General features: G+C 37.4%; 1 protein-coding gene across 1 annotated transcript in view; it reads right to left on the bottom strand.

The window, feature by feature from the left end:
• LOC150088333 (cuticlin-3-like) overlaps positions 1–17,358 on the bottom strand; it is a 64,478-nt gene extending 47,120 nt beyond the window's left edge. Inside the window, exons 1-2 of the mRNA XM_090370725.1 lie at positions 17,271–17,358; positions 544–581 (exon numbers count right to left, since the gene is read on the bottom strand). Coding sequence (XP_090226851.1) covers positions 544–576 — 33 coding nt within the window. The 5' untranslated portion in view covers positions 577–581; positions 17,271–17,358. The remainder of the gene's footprint in view (positions 1–543; positions 582–17,270) is intronic.
• Positions 17,359–17,801: the final 443 nt, after the last annotated feature.

Here is a 17,801-nt window from a genome sequence, read left to right as displayed (position 1 = left end):
TGCTGTCAGTTGTATTTGGGGGTTTTGGGCGCATCAACTACTTTGGTCATAATGCTCCAGGTTACACAGTAGGCTAATTCCTTTGACCTTTTAACGTGTATTATGTTTATACAAGGTGTGTTCACGGCTGATTTGAACGTTGCTCTGAATGAAAAACTCTCCTCCTGTCTGAATCCGGCTAACTACAGCCCGATTTAAGAATTCCTTCGAATCCAGACCTCTCAAAACGAGTGACAAGTGACGATCCCACTATACCATCACGGAGGAGCCACCAACTCATAATACACGGTTAGTATTTTATCTGATTCCGATCCCCCTTATCCGTGTTACATAATTTGTTAATGGCCCATTTTTAAAAGAGAAGCACGAAAAAGTTCAAACGATGCTTGCGCCGATGCAAGAAATTTTAATTTTAACCACAATTATTTTATGTTTAAGACGTTTCCTCTTGTGAAATAAACAAGATTTCTTTGCAGTCTCATTACAATATAATTTAAATAATTAATTTAGATAAAATAATGGTAATAATAATTTTAGACTTACCAAAAGGACGGTGAGAGTAGCCCAGTCCTCCATCTCGACTGTAAAGAAAACACACTCATTAGTTTAAGTGCAAGCGAACTACTGTTCAGATTGCTTTAAACATTTATTTAATAATATTAAAAAAATTAATTAGTTCAAAACGTAAACATAGTCTGGTACTCTTAAAGCTTGAGCAGTTCATTTGAGAGGGATCGATTATTTGAGGCAAAGTTGCTGTCCACTTTATTTCCCTCATATTTCAGTCTCCGTGATACTGCAACTGATATTCAAAATCCTAACTAACCTTACATCTTAAGGCGAAATTTAGGCTAAATAATGTATCCTTATGTCGAGTATGAGCTATTTAAATCTGTTATTTTAAAAAAGGCCCAACTGCCCCTGAGTGTTCCACCATATCCTATCATAGTTCTTGTTTAAAAAAATCGATGATAGCACACTACAGTCCGCTTTCCAATTCAAGAAACTCTGCTACGCTCAAACTGCTCCAACTTCCATCATCAGTTCCTTAAATTCTGACCTCCAGGTACTCCTCCGGTGGGGAAGAAGAAAGCTTAGTTAATTTCTGTTATTTTAAAGCAGTTCCTTGCGTCCTCGTGGATAGCATAGTAGTGATACTCACAGTCCACCTCCACACTGGGTGGAAAAAAGACTGGGGTTCGAATCCCGTTAATGATGCAAGGACTTTTATGGGGCATTTTTGATTTAACCCTTTTACTGCTATTCTTGGCAACCACCCTTCACATATATTTCCTGACAATTACAATCTAGAGAATTTCAAGTCCAACTTTAGCAAATATTTTCTTTCTGTTCAACCTTCAAGCTACACATAGTATCAGTTAATATGTTCCAGCACCTTGGTGTTTGAGATCACCACGAAATGGTAAATTTTCTATTTCCTTTTATCATTTTAAAATAATGAAAGAAATGGCTTACTATATCATCGCATCTATTAGTCTGTGGGTATCAGTGATACTGACCTGAATTGACCAGTATCTCTGATATCCACAGATTTCTATTTCTCAATGCCATACTGTGTTGCCTGGATTTTCCCACCATGTTATATGAAGAATAAATTCAGATGCTTTCCGCTAAACAAAACTAAAAATATGAACAGAAAGCTTAAATAAATGTAGGTATTTAATATGGTGAATTTTGTTTAAAATTAAAATATTTTTAAATTAATAAATTGCTCGGAGATTGAGATTGTCCTAACTCTTGACCGAACTCGGTATATCTCTTAATTATATATATATATATATACCTGCTAATGCTCGAATGTGTGACGATGGATCGAGCTTGGGTTCAAAAGCACGAAGAATCACTGAAATATGTTGCTTAAGTACCAAGCGGTGGCAGTAGTGTGCCTTTCTTGAGCTTAACCACGAATCTTCTCTGTAGAGATGAATCAAGACGTTGATAACAATCGGGAATATTAATCTCTATTACCAGTCTTCGCTTGAAGTACGTCTTATATCTCAATTTGAAATCTCTTTGCATTAGCAAATAGCAAGTTGACGATCGTGTGCCCCTTCAAACCAAACGATAGAAAATCATTGGCCAGCAGTAAACGAGATCAGCAGACGCTTAAGTGCATAGATAATGAAAACATATCCTTCAAGTGAGTTCAGACGTCGATGATTGCTTGTCTTCTAACTGCTTGTTTATCCTTTACGAGAGCAGTTCCGAATATGAGGCTTTAGAGAGCTCTTTTGTTTCTCCTCGATTGCTCGCGCTACATCGAAAGGGTACGGATTGGCAACACGGGAAGCTACCAGAATGTTAACAAGCGTTGTGCCATAGATCACGTATGCTTTAGGAGCACGGAGGGCGAAGGGTGTGGGGGGAACTCTGTCTTTTGAAGCGTGACGAGTATGATGACCTTGCGCTTATATGAGAAAGAATGCTGCTGGTCGGTTACAAGTTAGAAACCACGGAAGTAATGATAAGCGTTCATCTGCTCGTTGAAAACATGTCAAAACTTGCTTCACGTACGCTTAAATAATGGCCCCACCGTCGAGTTATGGATGGAAGAAAAGAAGGGGTGGGGATGGAGCTAATTTATATTCCACATATTCTGTTCGGTTTCATAAAGAGTGAAAGTGAGATATATCCCTTTCATCAGATAAGAAACGTTTCCTTCATTCCTCAGGGTTATTTATGTCCCTACGACGGAACACTGCTGCTCAGTAAGGAGTGTTTTACAGTACCTATGTTTCCTCCTTTAACACGAGACGGATAAACAAGATTGATCAGAACTCTAATCAACATCTAGATCATTGTGCTCATCAGCGGCCCATTCTAGTTCGTAGCACTTCCCAGAGATAATTACAGTCCGAACTTGCTTTCTCCTAAGTTTGGAAAGCGTTCGAAGTGTTTTACATTTTTTTAATTCTGTATTTTTAAAATATATATTTGGATGTTTGTAGGTTGAATAATTTGTATCCTTAACAATACGCAAAAGAAAGAACTTTTATTGCGAGTAGTATTATTATTATTAAGTAAATGCAAATAAGTTCGCTTCATTACGCCATTTTGATACTAATACTATCAGCTTCTAACCATAACTTTTATTTATGAGGGACAACTTTTATTTAGGAGGGGCATGTATCCTTAAGAAGAGGCAAATGGACATATTTTGGCCACGAGCTACTCCAAGGTATTTTAAATCAGAAAAACTCCTTTCCATTAAATTGCACACGTTAAAAATATCCCTTAGTACTCCACTACGGCCCCAAGGGGCAAGGGGAATTGACAAACCAGCAGAACAGTTAATAATGGGTCATGCATATTCTAGAGCAGTGTCGGGCCCAACCTTGCCATGTCCGTAACAGTGTCCACATGCAGTATAATGCAAGACAAATGCAGTATAATGCATCTCAAATTTACAAGAGTGGTCTTGGAGTATATTAGTCTTGTAAAATTTACAAGGGTAGACGCACGTACGAAATTTTCCCTGTCCTCAATTTTAACTGCATCCTGTACTTCCTTCTCTCTCTCTCTCTCTCTCTCTCTCTCTCTCTCCTGCAGTTGGAATCTAATTTAAGTTTACACCATAAAATAGATAAAAAACTTGTTAAATAATATATGCTAGATGCTGAACAGCAAGCTTCAGTCTATCAAATCTACCAAATTTTTCCTCCAGCCATCCTGAAACAAAATGGCGGATGAGACAAAGAAATGTATGTTTCCTAACGGCCTTTTCTTACCGTGTTTGTTAGTTCCACCATTTGGATATTCATTATTTACCCAATAATATGATATAGTCTAATATAATGATATTTTCCCTATAAATCGCAGCGTATTACGTTATATTGCATTATTTGTTTTCTGGCCGTCAGAAAAATTTGAAAGTTTGGACACCACACAGTCAGCATTGTTCGCACAAAAGTCAGATGCGAGATTTAGCAAACGAGTTATTATCTATAAACAGTTTTCATGTTTCGTTCAAAGTCTCTATCGAAATATTTAAAAAGCTGGATTTCTCTTTTGTAGACAACACGTATTCAGCTCTGAATAACATGATAGAAATGCAAAATTTGCGATGTTACTGAAGCAGTCTGGTTTAACTTTGCATATTCATATGTTTGGGAATAGTTTAATTACTCAAAGATCTGTAAAAAATTCAGTTGAGCGTATTATCCCAGTAACTAATGAAAGGGGAATTCAAGACATCTGAGATGTCATTATTAGATTTAAAAAAAAAATACAAAGTAATTTAAATATACTAGATTACCATCCGTAGTTCACCTTGGAAAGGTATGAGCGCATCAGCAATCTAGTATATATTTACTGAAACATCCTAACGACTAACCAAGCGTCATGCTGTTGTATGGTTTGGGAAGCTCGAACCCACCAGACTGCTCAAGGGGAATGGAAACCTGGTTCTCAGAGTCTTCATAACTTTCTTCTCTAGAATCATCCTGCTTCTTGACTCCTTTGGCCCTAAGGATAAGGGCGTTTTTATGAGTAACCGACGAAGCATTGGGATGGGTTCAGACTAATTACATTGGTGGAATACCTTTTTCGAACTAGTAGACGCAGAGTCGGAGTAGCGTGGCAATAAATAATTAAGCCATTTTTTCCTGCTTCATTTTCGTTATATTGTACAACAAAAAGGAGTATTCAATTTAAAAACCGCACGCTATGGATAACGATTCTAAAAAAGAAAAGAAATCCATGGTATCGTTCGATGCTTGCACACCACTATTAATTAAAGCGGCTGCCTTCGTTGTATGAAGTCTGTTTTAAAAGTAAGATGACTGATATTTTTTCTGTTGCTTTTTCTCTGTTCTATGATCATATTTATTGATCACTGAAAAGAACATTTAAAACAAAGAACCGGCACATAAATGAAGGTACATATCCTTCCTTCAACCCCGCCGTGTCACGGGTGCAGTCATCTGTTACCTAATTTGCCCCTGTCGTAAGATTCAAGGATATTCCCATTCAGTTAGGTTTCAGCGCACCGTTTAACTTCATCGTAGTCGAATCTGTCAGAGGTTTTTCAAAGGTTTGAATAGACGAAAGTCAGAAGGAGCAAGGTCGGAACTGTGTGGTGAATGAGAAAGCACCGCCATCCGTAACGCTGAACTACTGTCGTGTTTGTGCAGACCATGGGCGATATAGGCACCATAGCTCCCCCCTCTTATGATGATCAAATTAATGTGGAATTTTTTTATTGCTACATCATGATCAAAGCATAATGATTCACCGAATATTTCCTAATTTTAAAATGAACCTCATAAGAAGTGTCACCCGTAACATTCTATATACATCGAGTGGCCACTTTATTGGGTACACCTATCAAATAGCGAGTAGATCCTCATTAGCCCTCTCAAAACAGCAGGGGCATCGACTTAACAAGGTGTTGAAAACGTGCTGGTCCATCCCGTGTGCTGGAGACTGTAGCCACCGCAGTCCCCAAATCTGAATTCATTCTTATATTCTTGGAACCAGTTCTTTACCATGGTACATTATGCTGGTGGAAGAGCCCATTCGCTGATATATACACTTGAGCAACAGATGCGCTTCGTTGAAAACAATTTCCTGATGATTTGTGACATCCAAATATAGCCACAATGGTATTAAGGGAGCCCAGTGTACAACACGAAACACTACCACACCATTACACCGTCACCACTAATCTGCACCGTTGATACCTAATAGGATGGGTCCATACTCTTTTCGCCATATTCTGGTTTTCCCAACATGACAACACAGTGAAACAGCAGAAACAGGGATTCGTCCCAGCAGAATGATAATAAAATGGATGTTTCCCAATCTCGCACTGTCCAGTATTGGTGTTCCTGAACACAATTTAACCATTTTTTTTTTTTTTTTTTTTTTTTTTTTTTTTTTGTTGACAGGAGTAGAACCAGTTTGGTCGTTGGCTGCGATACTCCTCTCCATGAGTACAAGTAGTGCTTACCAGTGCTGTACCGGGCTGTTGTTTCAGTGACTGCAGAATGCACAAGCCTTGTCAGCCTCCATCTTCCCCCTAGCATCCAAGCTGTTTCTGACCACAGAATCATTGTTCGTTGGATGTTAATTGGATTATTGAACAATCTCAGTCACCCGAGTTACAGTCGTGCATGTAAACCTCAGTTCCGTTACACTTTCCGAGATACATATACGAGGATGCTGCGCCTTGCGCCACTATCACGCTATTTTCAGAGTCCCTTAAATCTTTCCTCTTGCCGTTCTTGCACTGAATTTCACACATCCAACATCGCTATGTACTCGTTTCTGTACCTAATAAAATTAAACTCTGTTCACAGATTATAAGTTAAATCAAGATTTTTTTGAAGCCAATGTCATTTGATTTGTACCACATCAAGTTAAAAATTGGGCCAATAAATTTATAAACAGCTTTCGTTGTTTCTTAGCTTATCCAGTTAAGCAAATGTTGAGTGGGAAATAAATTCCGACTGTGTGATCATCGACTATTTTGGCGTTGAAAGGTATAAAATTAATCAACATCTGCTTGATATAAATTTTCAAGGCCTCTTGTTAAAAACACACTGTAAAGGAAATGCGCTCTTCTGCAGGTGTCTTCAGTCACGAAGGCAGTATGATGGAGGACAAAATTAATTAACTTCTGCTTTCAAAGTGTCATAAAAGTGTTTATAGCTGTAAAAAAGATTATTCCTGAGGCTATATTGCTGTTTGTGCTTTTATTATAATCGCATTCTGTATTCTCTACGAGTTTTCTTTCTTGGGAGTCAACGGAAAATTGAGATTAAAAACTCGATGTCCACAAAGACAACTGCATTGCAGGAATTCGCAAACGCTAATTTAAAAGGCGACTAATTTAGGAATGTTACAACTATGAACGAGCTTCCTGAGCTTATCAAGTGGTACCTTGGAATAAAATACAGGTAAATATTTACCAGAATAAAAGTAGACAAATCTGCAAGAGTTTCATGAAGACTATCGGATCTAAACTTTTGTAAGTCTTAACCAAATAAAGTTTTCGGGGAATATTCCTTATTTTGTTACCTTATTTAAAAAAAAATAAATAAATAAAATTTTTGGGAAATACGCACAAAGTCAAGTTGTTTTCCAAAGAAAAGAAAGAGAAGAGATAAATGAAGAAGAAAAGTTGATTCTGTGGGTTTAAGAGTTGAATTATGAGTGGATGTTGACTAGCTGATTCACAGGTTTCGACTGCTTTGCTAGAAAGGTAAAATTACAGAGGAATTTAGAAAAAAAGGAGGGTCGTGAAGTATCAATTAGCATACAGCAGAAAGTAAATCTTTGTGAGTTTTATTGACTCAGTTGCTATGCTCTTGAAGATCTCCATCGAAAAAACATGTAGGAATTTTCTCTTCTACCGTAAAACAGGCAACGCTCAAACGATAGTAAGCATATCAACTATAGTATGACCATAAAAGTCAATCTCCAGTAGACGTGGTCATCCCCATAATATTTGAAACACTCTGCGCACGGAATGTCGCCCTCACATATGCTACTCGTATCTTCCATAAAGAGTTATTGAGTCATAAATATGTCTAGTGGATGATGATCTTGAGCAATAAACTTCTACGTGTGGTGAAGAATGTAGATTTTATCAGATCCATTCACTATATTAAAATTCTGTATTCTAATAGTTTTTCCTTTTTGAGATACATGCAAATGAGGTTCAGTAGTTGTTTATCTAGGTTCGCTAGTTATTGTACTTCATGAATCAATTGAGAAATAACAAAAAGCGTTATTTAAGCTTCCATAAAGTATGCTGTTCATGAGCAAATTATAATGAATTTCTTTTTGACATCACAAAAACTCTGGAATAGGATCAGCAGTATTTAGGGATGATTTCTATTTATAATTTCTACGCAGTCTGTTTTTTGATTGTGCGCGTAAGGTCCTCCACGATAGTGGTTTCTACACCACGCCACTCCATCTCAGGTATAACAACAAACAATGGCGTCACTCACTGTGGACCGTCCCCGAAAGGGTCCGTTGTTTGCTATACACTTCTGATAGGGTGGAGCTGACTGTGTGAAAGGGGTGTCATTCGTTTGGAAAGGTCTCGGTTCGAATCCCATAGGAGACTGAAGGAATTCTTAAATACCTCCTTCGATCGGACTGTAGTTAACCAATTTTGAAGAAAATGGGATATTTCATCCCGCAGAATATGCAGAACTGGATTCAAATTTGAAGGAATTTCTTTTATCTTATATAGATATGATATAGTGGTGCAATGAAGCCTAAGTTGCTGGATGGATGGCCATAAAATGATATGGTCGTAAAATGATAACATTAAGAACAACAGAAGCAATAAGCTTCTACATTCGGTGAAAAATGCATATTTTACCTTAATTTGTTACTGTATGCTTTCACCAGAACTGAAAAAAATCTATATGCAGATATGGACACCACTTCAAAAATTCAGGCGCTAGCATTAAAGCAGAGCATACTATACGAATTAAGTAAATTCGACTTATCAAAATATAACAAACGTTTTTCCCCTTTTATTTAAATTCTGATTCATCGATTTTTAAGCAGATCTGTATAAACCTGCTTTTCGCTGCTGCTTGTTTAAAAATACTTGCTAGCCAAGAGTGAAGGTATCCAATTAGATGGGTGCTATCATTACGATTCCCGAAAGTATTTAAGCAGAACATGCTTTGTCTTGTTTGAATAGTTTTATGTACCTTGCATCGTTGGTTGATGCGAGTCCATTTGCTATTAGTGCACCTTGACCTACTCTTAACAACAGCCCTAGCCAAGCAAGAGTACTCCGGCGTTATTCCAGTGACGTGCTGAAGGAGCACACTGGCAACTTGATCTACCAGCTATCAAAACTGTTAATTTATTTGATCTAAAGCATTCAATATCACTTTAAAATTAAAGTCTATGATTTATTCGGGAAAATTGAAATCCTCATAGGCATTAAATTAGAACTGCCCACTGTTTCCCACTAAAACATTCTAAGTTCCCTCCCCCCTTTATACAGGGGTAGAAAAAATTTGTTACTGTATGCTTTCACCAGAACTGAAAAATCTATATTCCGATGTGGACACCACTTCCAAAATTCAGGCGCTAGCAATAAAGTAAAACATACGATAATAGGAAAATCATGTGGTCCTCTGCGCCTTGCTTAAAACTCCTTTATGCTCTTGAATACTAGATTTTCAATGGATTGCACTGAAACATCAATCCCACTAGCAATACCCAAGCTGTCCTGTAGGCTAGTTTCCTCACATTATCCATGTACATATCTGAAACATCCAACGCTTCCATGTGCTATTGAAATACGAGTCTATATTTGGCAGACAGCTTCCTACAAGCTCAAATGCTATCGACTGCCCAAAGCCTTGCAACCAATCTGTACGGATTTAGCAGCGATTAATGCTACAGAAGAAGATTCAGCACTTCTGGCATGGAAGCTCTCATGTGTGTGACTAGCCGTTACCTTAGCTAGTCACACTCATGAGAGTAGGGTTAACTCCACTTGTCATTCCCCTGTATAGTACAGCGACAAAATTATAATTTCTAGCCCCCCCCCCCCAACGTGAGATTTCCAAACGGCCCGCGTGATCTTTAACTACTATACTAACTCGGCTATCAGACCCCGCTGTGACGAACCTGGCAGTATGACAGTTTTCTAGTGGCAAACTTAGAATTATTATTATTATGCACTACTGTAGCTAGCTGTGCATAGGAATTCTACTTTGTAACCATATCAGTATTTTGCCATGTGAATCGGCGTACCCCCCTCGCCATTTCTAGCATAGCCGATGGCTCCGCGTGCCCCCGCATTGTGGGGATGCACAGGACCCTTAGTAAATTATTTTGGGACCCAGAATCGTTGCCTAAATATCACAGGTAATAAAACGTCTTTAAAAGTATAAATGTTCTGAATTCTCAACTTTATATCTAGTATATTTTCAATCAGTACAATTTAAAATATATCCGCTTATACATTTTTCCCTTAGTGAAAACTCAGCTAGCTTTGCAGGGTCTCTGATTTAGTTGCATAATCAATATTAACTGGTGTTAATACCGCATTTTGTTTATCAATGTTAAACGATAACGTAAACTTACAAAATGCACATAATCTTATCAATGCAAATCCATAATCTAAGAATACAATATCAAAAATAACATCGATTAAAAGATATATTATCAAAATGAAAACCTCGCAAAAGATCCCACTAATGATATTTACAAAATGCTCTTGCAACTGTCCAAATCAGCAGTGCGAACATCTCTATACAAGTATTGCTATGTAGCGTATCAATTATAAGACCACACTTCATGGAAGGTACAGAACTTACTTGGCGCCATAGTCGTTGCCTATATGTAAATCTCTGCCTATTTGTTAAACAGTTTCTCAACTCTCTTTCCCACTCATAATGCTGAATGTCTGAACAGCTGAACTGTTTTTTAGGGCATGGAATACGTCAAAGCAGTCATACAGTACGAATCAAGGAGGAGGAAAAGTTATCAACGATGGGCACATTAAGCAGTTCCTTTGATTAGTGTAAGTGAATATTCCATGAGAATATTTGAAATGTTAAGGGCAACAGCATTTAGACCAACGGTCTCCAAACTTTTGCCTGGAGTGGAGGAATAAAAGATCAAAATAAAATTGAAAGACCGGTTAATAAACCTGACATTTTAAACTTGCTAATACGCTTAAATGTATACACCTATGCCATAAACACAAGCCTGTGTAAAACAGTAACCACATATCAATTTATGCGTACGGGTACATTGGAACTTAACACTGTCTCATGAAGGACTTTCGTTCATCTGTAAATGCACACCCTAGATATCTCCTGTACTCCATTTATCTTCAAATGGAGTTACTACGACGTTAGAACTGAGAAACCAACTAAAAGCCCTCTGGTTTCTCGATGACCAGCTGCTTAAAAGACGGAATTATTAGCGGAAGTCTGAATGTTTGTCCTAGTTAATCTCAAAATCGCAATACTTTATTTTCTTGTAGAAGGTCATGTCAAACAGAGTCCATGGGGAAAAAGACTTTTAGAAGTTGAGAAATCTGATACGAAATGCATTGCAAACGTCACGTCCCGCATTCCAGAAAAGATGTGGGTGTGATGCATTACCAGTTTTATATATGTGCAAGAAATAGCTTTGTTGTTGGAGTGAAAGAATTACGTTACAAGAACTTGGGGTATGCCATTCATGATTTGGGTGATCATTTATGACACAGACATTTAATATCGAATTTTCTGATTTCTGTGAATTTTCACTTGCACGCGTACATCAAAACAGAGAGAGAGGTGAAAAAAAGAGTGTGCATATGCGGGCATGCTACATCTCTTTAGGAATGCCGATTTCTTAAGTTTAAAAGACAAAGGATAAGAAACCACAATTCAAAATTGCAATGCATTTTTCTAAACTAAATTCTTTTTCTGAATTTTTCCACTCTAACAGAGAAATTATAAAATACCTCACAGAACACAGTAATCCTAGCACCCCAGAAATTTAAATCGTCCTCTGTAAAATAAACATGAAAACGATTTCATTTTAATTGATTGTATATTCTAATTTCTAAGTGGGCAAAAAGATGACAATATGGAGGAACTCCGTGTCTCATGAATCCTCTCCTTCTGCTCTTGAACTTTCATTAATTGCTCACGTTAAATACACTCCTGAGATTAGGACAGGTTACACGAGGGTATGCATACTCGAACAACAAGTTTTCAGAAGCTGATTATATATGTTCTTTAATTATACAACTTTGACTATGAACTTTCCACCAGACCTTTTTTTGTCTTTTAATTCTTTGCTAAAATTCACCTGGGCCCAATGCTTCCTGTCCATTACGCTGGGTATATCCACGTTTTCAGCTAAATATTTGCAGAAACAATTTATGTAAAAAAATCATATTTGCTTGTCACGTTCCGAACATAACTGTTTGCTTTTTTAGATCAATAAACGATAATTGTCTTAAAGTACCAGATGGAGCTCGCATGGCTAATTTGCCTCCTCTCAACCTTCAGTATTATCATGACTCGCCTTGCTTCCTTCCGTCGGATTAATGAATCTGCTTTCTAACCTACGCTGAATAGCAAAATAATCGGGTTGTAACGGAGGGAAAGGGAGGGGGGGGAGTATGTCTTCAGGGGTGTGCGCCATAATCATAATTTTCCATTGTGAGAACAGCCCGGAAAGATAATGACAGCCAGAGCAGTAGGCAAATGCGAAAGAGTTTTAACCTCCGCGGAATCAACTCCTTCGGTCCTTTTTTTTTTTCATTTTCTCACGAAAGGAGCCCATTATCTTTTAACACGGTGTCAGGTGAAGGTCACTGTGCCTAGAATCCGGCAAGCAGAGAGGACGTGTCACTGTCCACATCAGACATGCCGACAGTTTGGTGTCCTGGATCTATAATTAGGAGTTAATGTCACGTACTTGATAACAGCGTTGTGACATTTGCATAAACAAAATCTCTCTCTCAGCGTAAAAATATTACTCCAAGTTCCAGTTGCACGATAAAAAACCAGACTACCCACCAAGCGCCTCACTAAAAGATGGTTGAGCAGAAGGAAAACTCAAGACAGTTAATTATAAAAGTAGCTTATCGCTGACGGTACACGAGAGATGAAATCTAAAGATAAAGTCTTTCAAAGCAATGAATGTAATTTGTGCTAAAGGTGGCCTTTATTCTTAACTGTATTTATAGATGCGAGTGTGCGCTGTAATTACTTTGTGATAAAACAGCGAAGCCATTTGAGAACGAATGATGCGGCGATGGCCACTAGCGAGTTAAGGCAAGGGCGGAGGAAGTTATATAAGCAGAATAAATAGATTACAACGATTAAAAGGGACAATATAACATTATTTCCGATTGCTCTTCAAGTACTCTTTCTATCAAGATGGTTAAGTACTTGTGCAAGTGTACAGCGTGTTAAATCCTTGGGAGTGACAGCTTCATTTTTGGCATCTAAAACCATTTAATTATAGCATGTACAATACTGATAATAAAAAGGGGGAAATGATAATTAATGGTGTTAGACAAAATAAAGAAAAGGATGTAAGAAAGAGAGGAGTAAATAGGAGAAAGAAAGCAAAGAAAAATAGAAGAAAATGTAATTACTTAAAATATTAATGCTCACTTTTACTAGCTTTTAAAAGAAGAGTATTAAACTAATGAATAAGTTTCGTGAATGATTTAAATTTACTGGTTTAAACCAAAGACTTATCTCAGATTGTTTCACAAAGGAACAAACAAAAGGTAATAAAATAATAATATCCAGCTTTCGTGCTACTCTAAACGGTGTTTGTATCCAGTTTCGAGAAGCCGTTTAACTAATCATGGAGAAGAAAACATCCATGTAATTGCAGCTTCCAATTTTATGGAACGAAAAAGGAAAGCATATAGGAAGTCAGCTTTAAAATTCTGCGTAAATTCTCTCTAGGATTTGCAGTTTTGACATTAAAAATCAATATATGATTATATTAAGTAGCAAACAAACTTGAAAATTAATAATTTTCAAATCGTCTACAAAAGTAATGGGCTCCCGTATAAAAATAAGAAAGAATAACAACGTTTGGTAAACAGAAACCGGACGTGATTAGAGGCAGGTACAAAGTTCCATATGTCGCGGATCGAATCTGCAGGACACCACAAAATAAATGGTCCATTGTTAAAATAAAGCGACATGTTTGAATGATGCAAATCACTGTAGCTGAAGACCCTATTTGTAGTATGTCTGGGCTGGAATAAAACCGCTTTTAACATCCCTTCGTCCTTTAACAAACTCCTGAAGATCCAGATAAGTTGAATCCAATGCAGATCAACATGGGCGAATTCATTAAAGGCATAGCGAAAGTTAGAAGAAAATAAAAATCTAAAATCAAATAAATACAAAATCATTAAATATTTCAAAATACGCTTTAATGAACATGAAATCAACGTGTATTTTCGTTTCGGTTTTAAGTAAAAAAGTTCAATAGTAGCTCCTGGATTAAAAATAAGTGATACAACTAATTAGCGTGGTCTTGTATTTTATTTATCGATTAAAAAAACAAACTAAAGTACTTTATTTTAAGTTTTAGCCGAAAAGAGTGGGCGAGTAATCGGACCTGCACTCGGGTGGTCACAGAAAAAAAAAAAAAAAAAAAAATCGACAACGTGTAGTCAGACATGAATCATCTCCGGGAGTTGCAGATGATTTGGCAATCATTAAATAACTTGCCTGTGCACGGATCCTCCCTGTTAAATATTGCAAGATCGATGCAGCGTAAGGCATCTCAAGCTTAAAACATCTCAGATCTTTAGAAAGGAAGGAAATCAATATGGAGGCTTACCTCTTTAAGACCTGTTGCAATTTTCAACGCTTGCTTCTCCACGTTCCGCTGAATCAAGCAGCAGGCCGTAAAGAGGTAACCCTCAATACTGATATACTTCCTTCCTAAATATGCGAGTTATTTTAAGCTTCACTCTCTTTATTCGGTAATGACGGACAGTAGTTTTGAGCAGGAGCCTTAACAATCTTCTTTTTATGTGCCTTTATTACCAAAGAGTTCTCCACTCTTCCCAGAAACCTATCCACTTATAGCATCTCTTTTTTCTTTGCTCGGGTCCTTCCATGAGAGCCAAAAATTGCCCTTCACACTTCGGCAGAACTATTCTTGACACGCCTTCAAATGTTTTTAAGACTTTTTTTTCTCCTGTCACACGATGATACCGTGGGGCTTGTTACACAATTTTTTCTGCACTTTTTTTCATTTCTGTAATTTTATTTATTTTTGTTATCAGTTGTAGCTAACGCGCGGACTCACCCAGACCAGTATACTGGATCAGTTCCGGTTGTGTTGCTCTTCGTGGTTCGCTTAACATAAGTTGCCAGCGACAGAGAACATGCGTAAGTGGAATTCGCTGACAGCTTCGAGTATCCTTTTAGCCATAGCAATAAAGATGTCAGAAATAAAGGCTGTTACCAGGAATCCTTTCCACTAATCTTCGGAAAACATTCCAGAAACAAAGCGAGTAGCATCTCTGAATATGTATTATTAGCTGATCTTAACCGCGATTATCCTACGAAGCGTGCGTTGTGTTCTCCAGTGAAGAATATTCTGCCAGATCTTGAGGGTTTGTGGGAGAAAGATTCCGTACGTGGGTATGTGCTGCTTGATGAAGAGATTAGTTGTGCCTATTTCCACGGAAAGGAAAAGGTGTAGTTTCTCGGATTGTCTAATTTTCTACTCAGTTCCTCCACTTTTGTACACCATTTCTTGTGCATTTCCTCAGTCTAACGGATTAACTGGGATTTATTTCCATAAATCTGTTGTTGGGAGGAGAGAAGAACATTTCCTGCAACTGCTATTAACATTCATTCGCTAAACGCATTAGATACTTTGTTGTCCACTTGGTGATTTATGTCAACTGGAATTTAATCAAATGTGAGAAACTTTTTTAGCAAATAAGAAACACTCAAATGCCTCTTCTTTGGAGAGTACTGTGAATTTCTTTCATTATGTCAGACGGACTTGCCTACTCTACTGATTTGTCTTTTTTCACTTTCTAAATCAAGTCCTTATTCTTGATTACGTTGTAAGGTGGATATTCGTTAATCAATGAGGGATATCCACCTTTTATGCAAGTTCTTCCTCCACTGTCTAACCTACATATATATATAAACCCCTTTTTATACAACCTTGTTTTTGACAAGATGAGTAACAAGATTAGTAATTCAAATATCGTAAATGAATTAACCTTTAGAGTATTTTACGCTTCTTTAAAAATTATGAACTGAACTAATAATTGCTCTATACTTAATTTTATTTATAATACCGCTGAACATTTTAGCTATTAAATTCATAATAATAAGTGATAATCTACTTCAGAACGAAGCCAATATTTTAAAAATCGCTCTACATATTACAGTAATTTTACAAAAACAAAAAAGTAATGGAAGTACCGTTGGATTACGTGGCCACGCGCACAATTTTTATTTCATGCAATTAGCATTGTAGAAAAGGCAGAAAATGAGTAAAAATTGAACAAAAAAATATATTTCAATCTGTTTTTACATACTAAAGCGTTAATCTAAAATAATTATAAAATATACGCAGGGCCGTCCCTCAGTCCCAAAAATTTTGAAGCGTTTTGCTTCGAAATTTTAGGGACTATATATATATATATAAATAAATAAATCATCAGCGCGCACAAGCGTATTATTTAAATAATGGCGCACAATGTAATGCCCTTGAACTTCATCATTCGCATTAGCCAAAAAAGCTCGATTCAAGCACAAAATTAAAGACCGCATATTGAAAGCATGCGAGTGGTCCGGTCATTGCTCAATTGATCTCGAATTTCTATACAGCCTGTTGCTCGCTTTAAAAGCAATAAAATAAAGGCAGTCTACAGTAAATAACTTTTTCATTATTATTAAATTTAAATAACTTCTTAAGACATAAATAAATCGGCATAAACGCTTAAAGTATTTCATTGGAATTTGCGACATAAATAGGGTTCTTAGAATATATTTCCCTACGAGCTAAAATCTGAATATGATAATACATATAGTAAGACAAAATTTAATATTTTTTATAACGAATTTGTGACTTAATATTAAAAATCAAAATAGACATAATAATAATCCACTCAAGTTTTGCAAATACTAAAGCAAAAGAACTTTTAGAGCTGTTTTACTGTACACACAAGAAACATTGCTATATAAAAAACACCCCTGGCTACGAGCCAGGAGTTTACATAAAAAAGATGTATGGACGAGAGCAGGTGTTTAACAGAACGCGTGACAAAAATCATACGAATTAAAGGTTATTTTACTTTCTTTTATTTTTTCCAGCGACTATTTTTAGAGGGATGAATGTCGCTGAAAGCTTAAACGGGAAATGCCAAAAAGAATAAAAACATTTGATGAACAAAATGACTTTCTGAACCACCTGTTAAAGCCAAGACAAATATCTGTAAGGCCAAAGCCAAAATTTAAACATTTCCCCTTCAGCAACTTAAGGTGAAATGAGTGACTTCAACGATAGCTGTTATTTCTCCGAAAATATTTGAATGGAAACCGCTGACTAGGTAGTCAAAGAGCTATAAGTTGACATTGAAAATCGTAACAGTCTTCCTCTTACAATAAACTTTCACTCTCGCTTCTTCTCGAGGAGAAATTCTAACTACACTACAGCCAGTCGTGATCGTAATGCTAACAAAGTCTAAACTTCTCTTACACCAAACTTCAACCTATCCGTTTCATCCCTGCTATTTTTATCCTTACCTAGAGAAAGTGACGATGTCCGAGACGGACGCAGCGTTCAAGGGAACGCAACTTTCACGAACAGTGGCCTTGTTCTCCTTTAGGGACCTCAAGCAGCATAGGAACCGACCGGAACCTGCGCTAACACCTGGCTGAGCGCTTCCTTACGTGGGACTGACTCAGAACTTGTTCCGTCATGACCTCGGAGGAGGTCGTGAGCATTTTTATATGGCCCCAGTAGTCACGTGATACACGTGGAGCCTCGCCACGCTTGATATCCTGACCGGTTACGAAGATCGGAGCCTGCTGCCAGAGAAGCTCCTGCTCGATTAGTGCCTCAGGGTCATTATCGACTCTCGCTTTCTTCGCAGAGAAAAACAAGACGCTTTCATTGGCACAGACCTGGTCAAGGTTGTCGCGCGACCTCGCACGCACGTTTCACAAATATCTCCAAAGCGTCAGGAAAAAATTAAGCTCTGTAGGTCAATGGTCTGGGCCTGATGGAGTAGCTGTTCCTGCACTCATTACAGAGCTGGATCAACCCCATTTCCA

The sequence above is a fragment of the Mastigoproctus giganteus genome, chromosome 3, assembly GCF_048544385.1.
Source record: "Mastigoproctus giganteus isolate SK-2022 chromosome 3, ASM4854438v1, whole genome shotgun sequence".
NCBI lineage: Eukaryota > Metazoa > Arthropoda > Arachnida > Uropygi > Thelyphonidae > Mastigoproctus > Mastigoproctus giganteus.
This window is presented reverse-complemented; position numbering and strand designations above follow the sequence as displayed.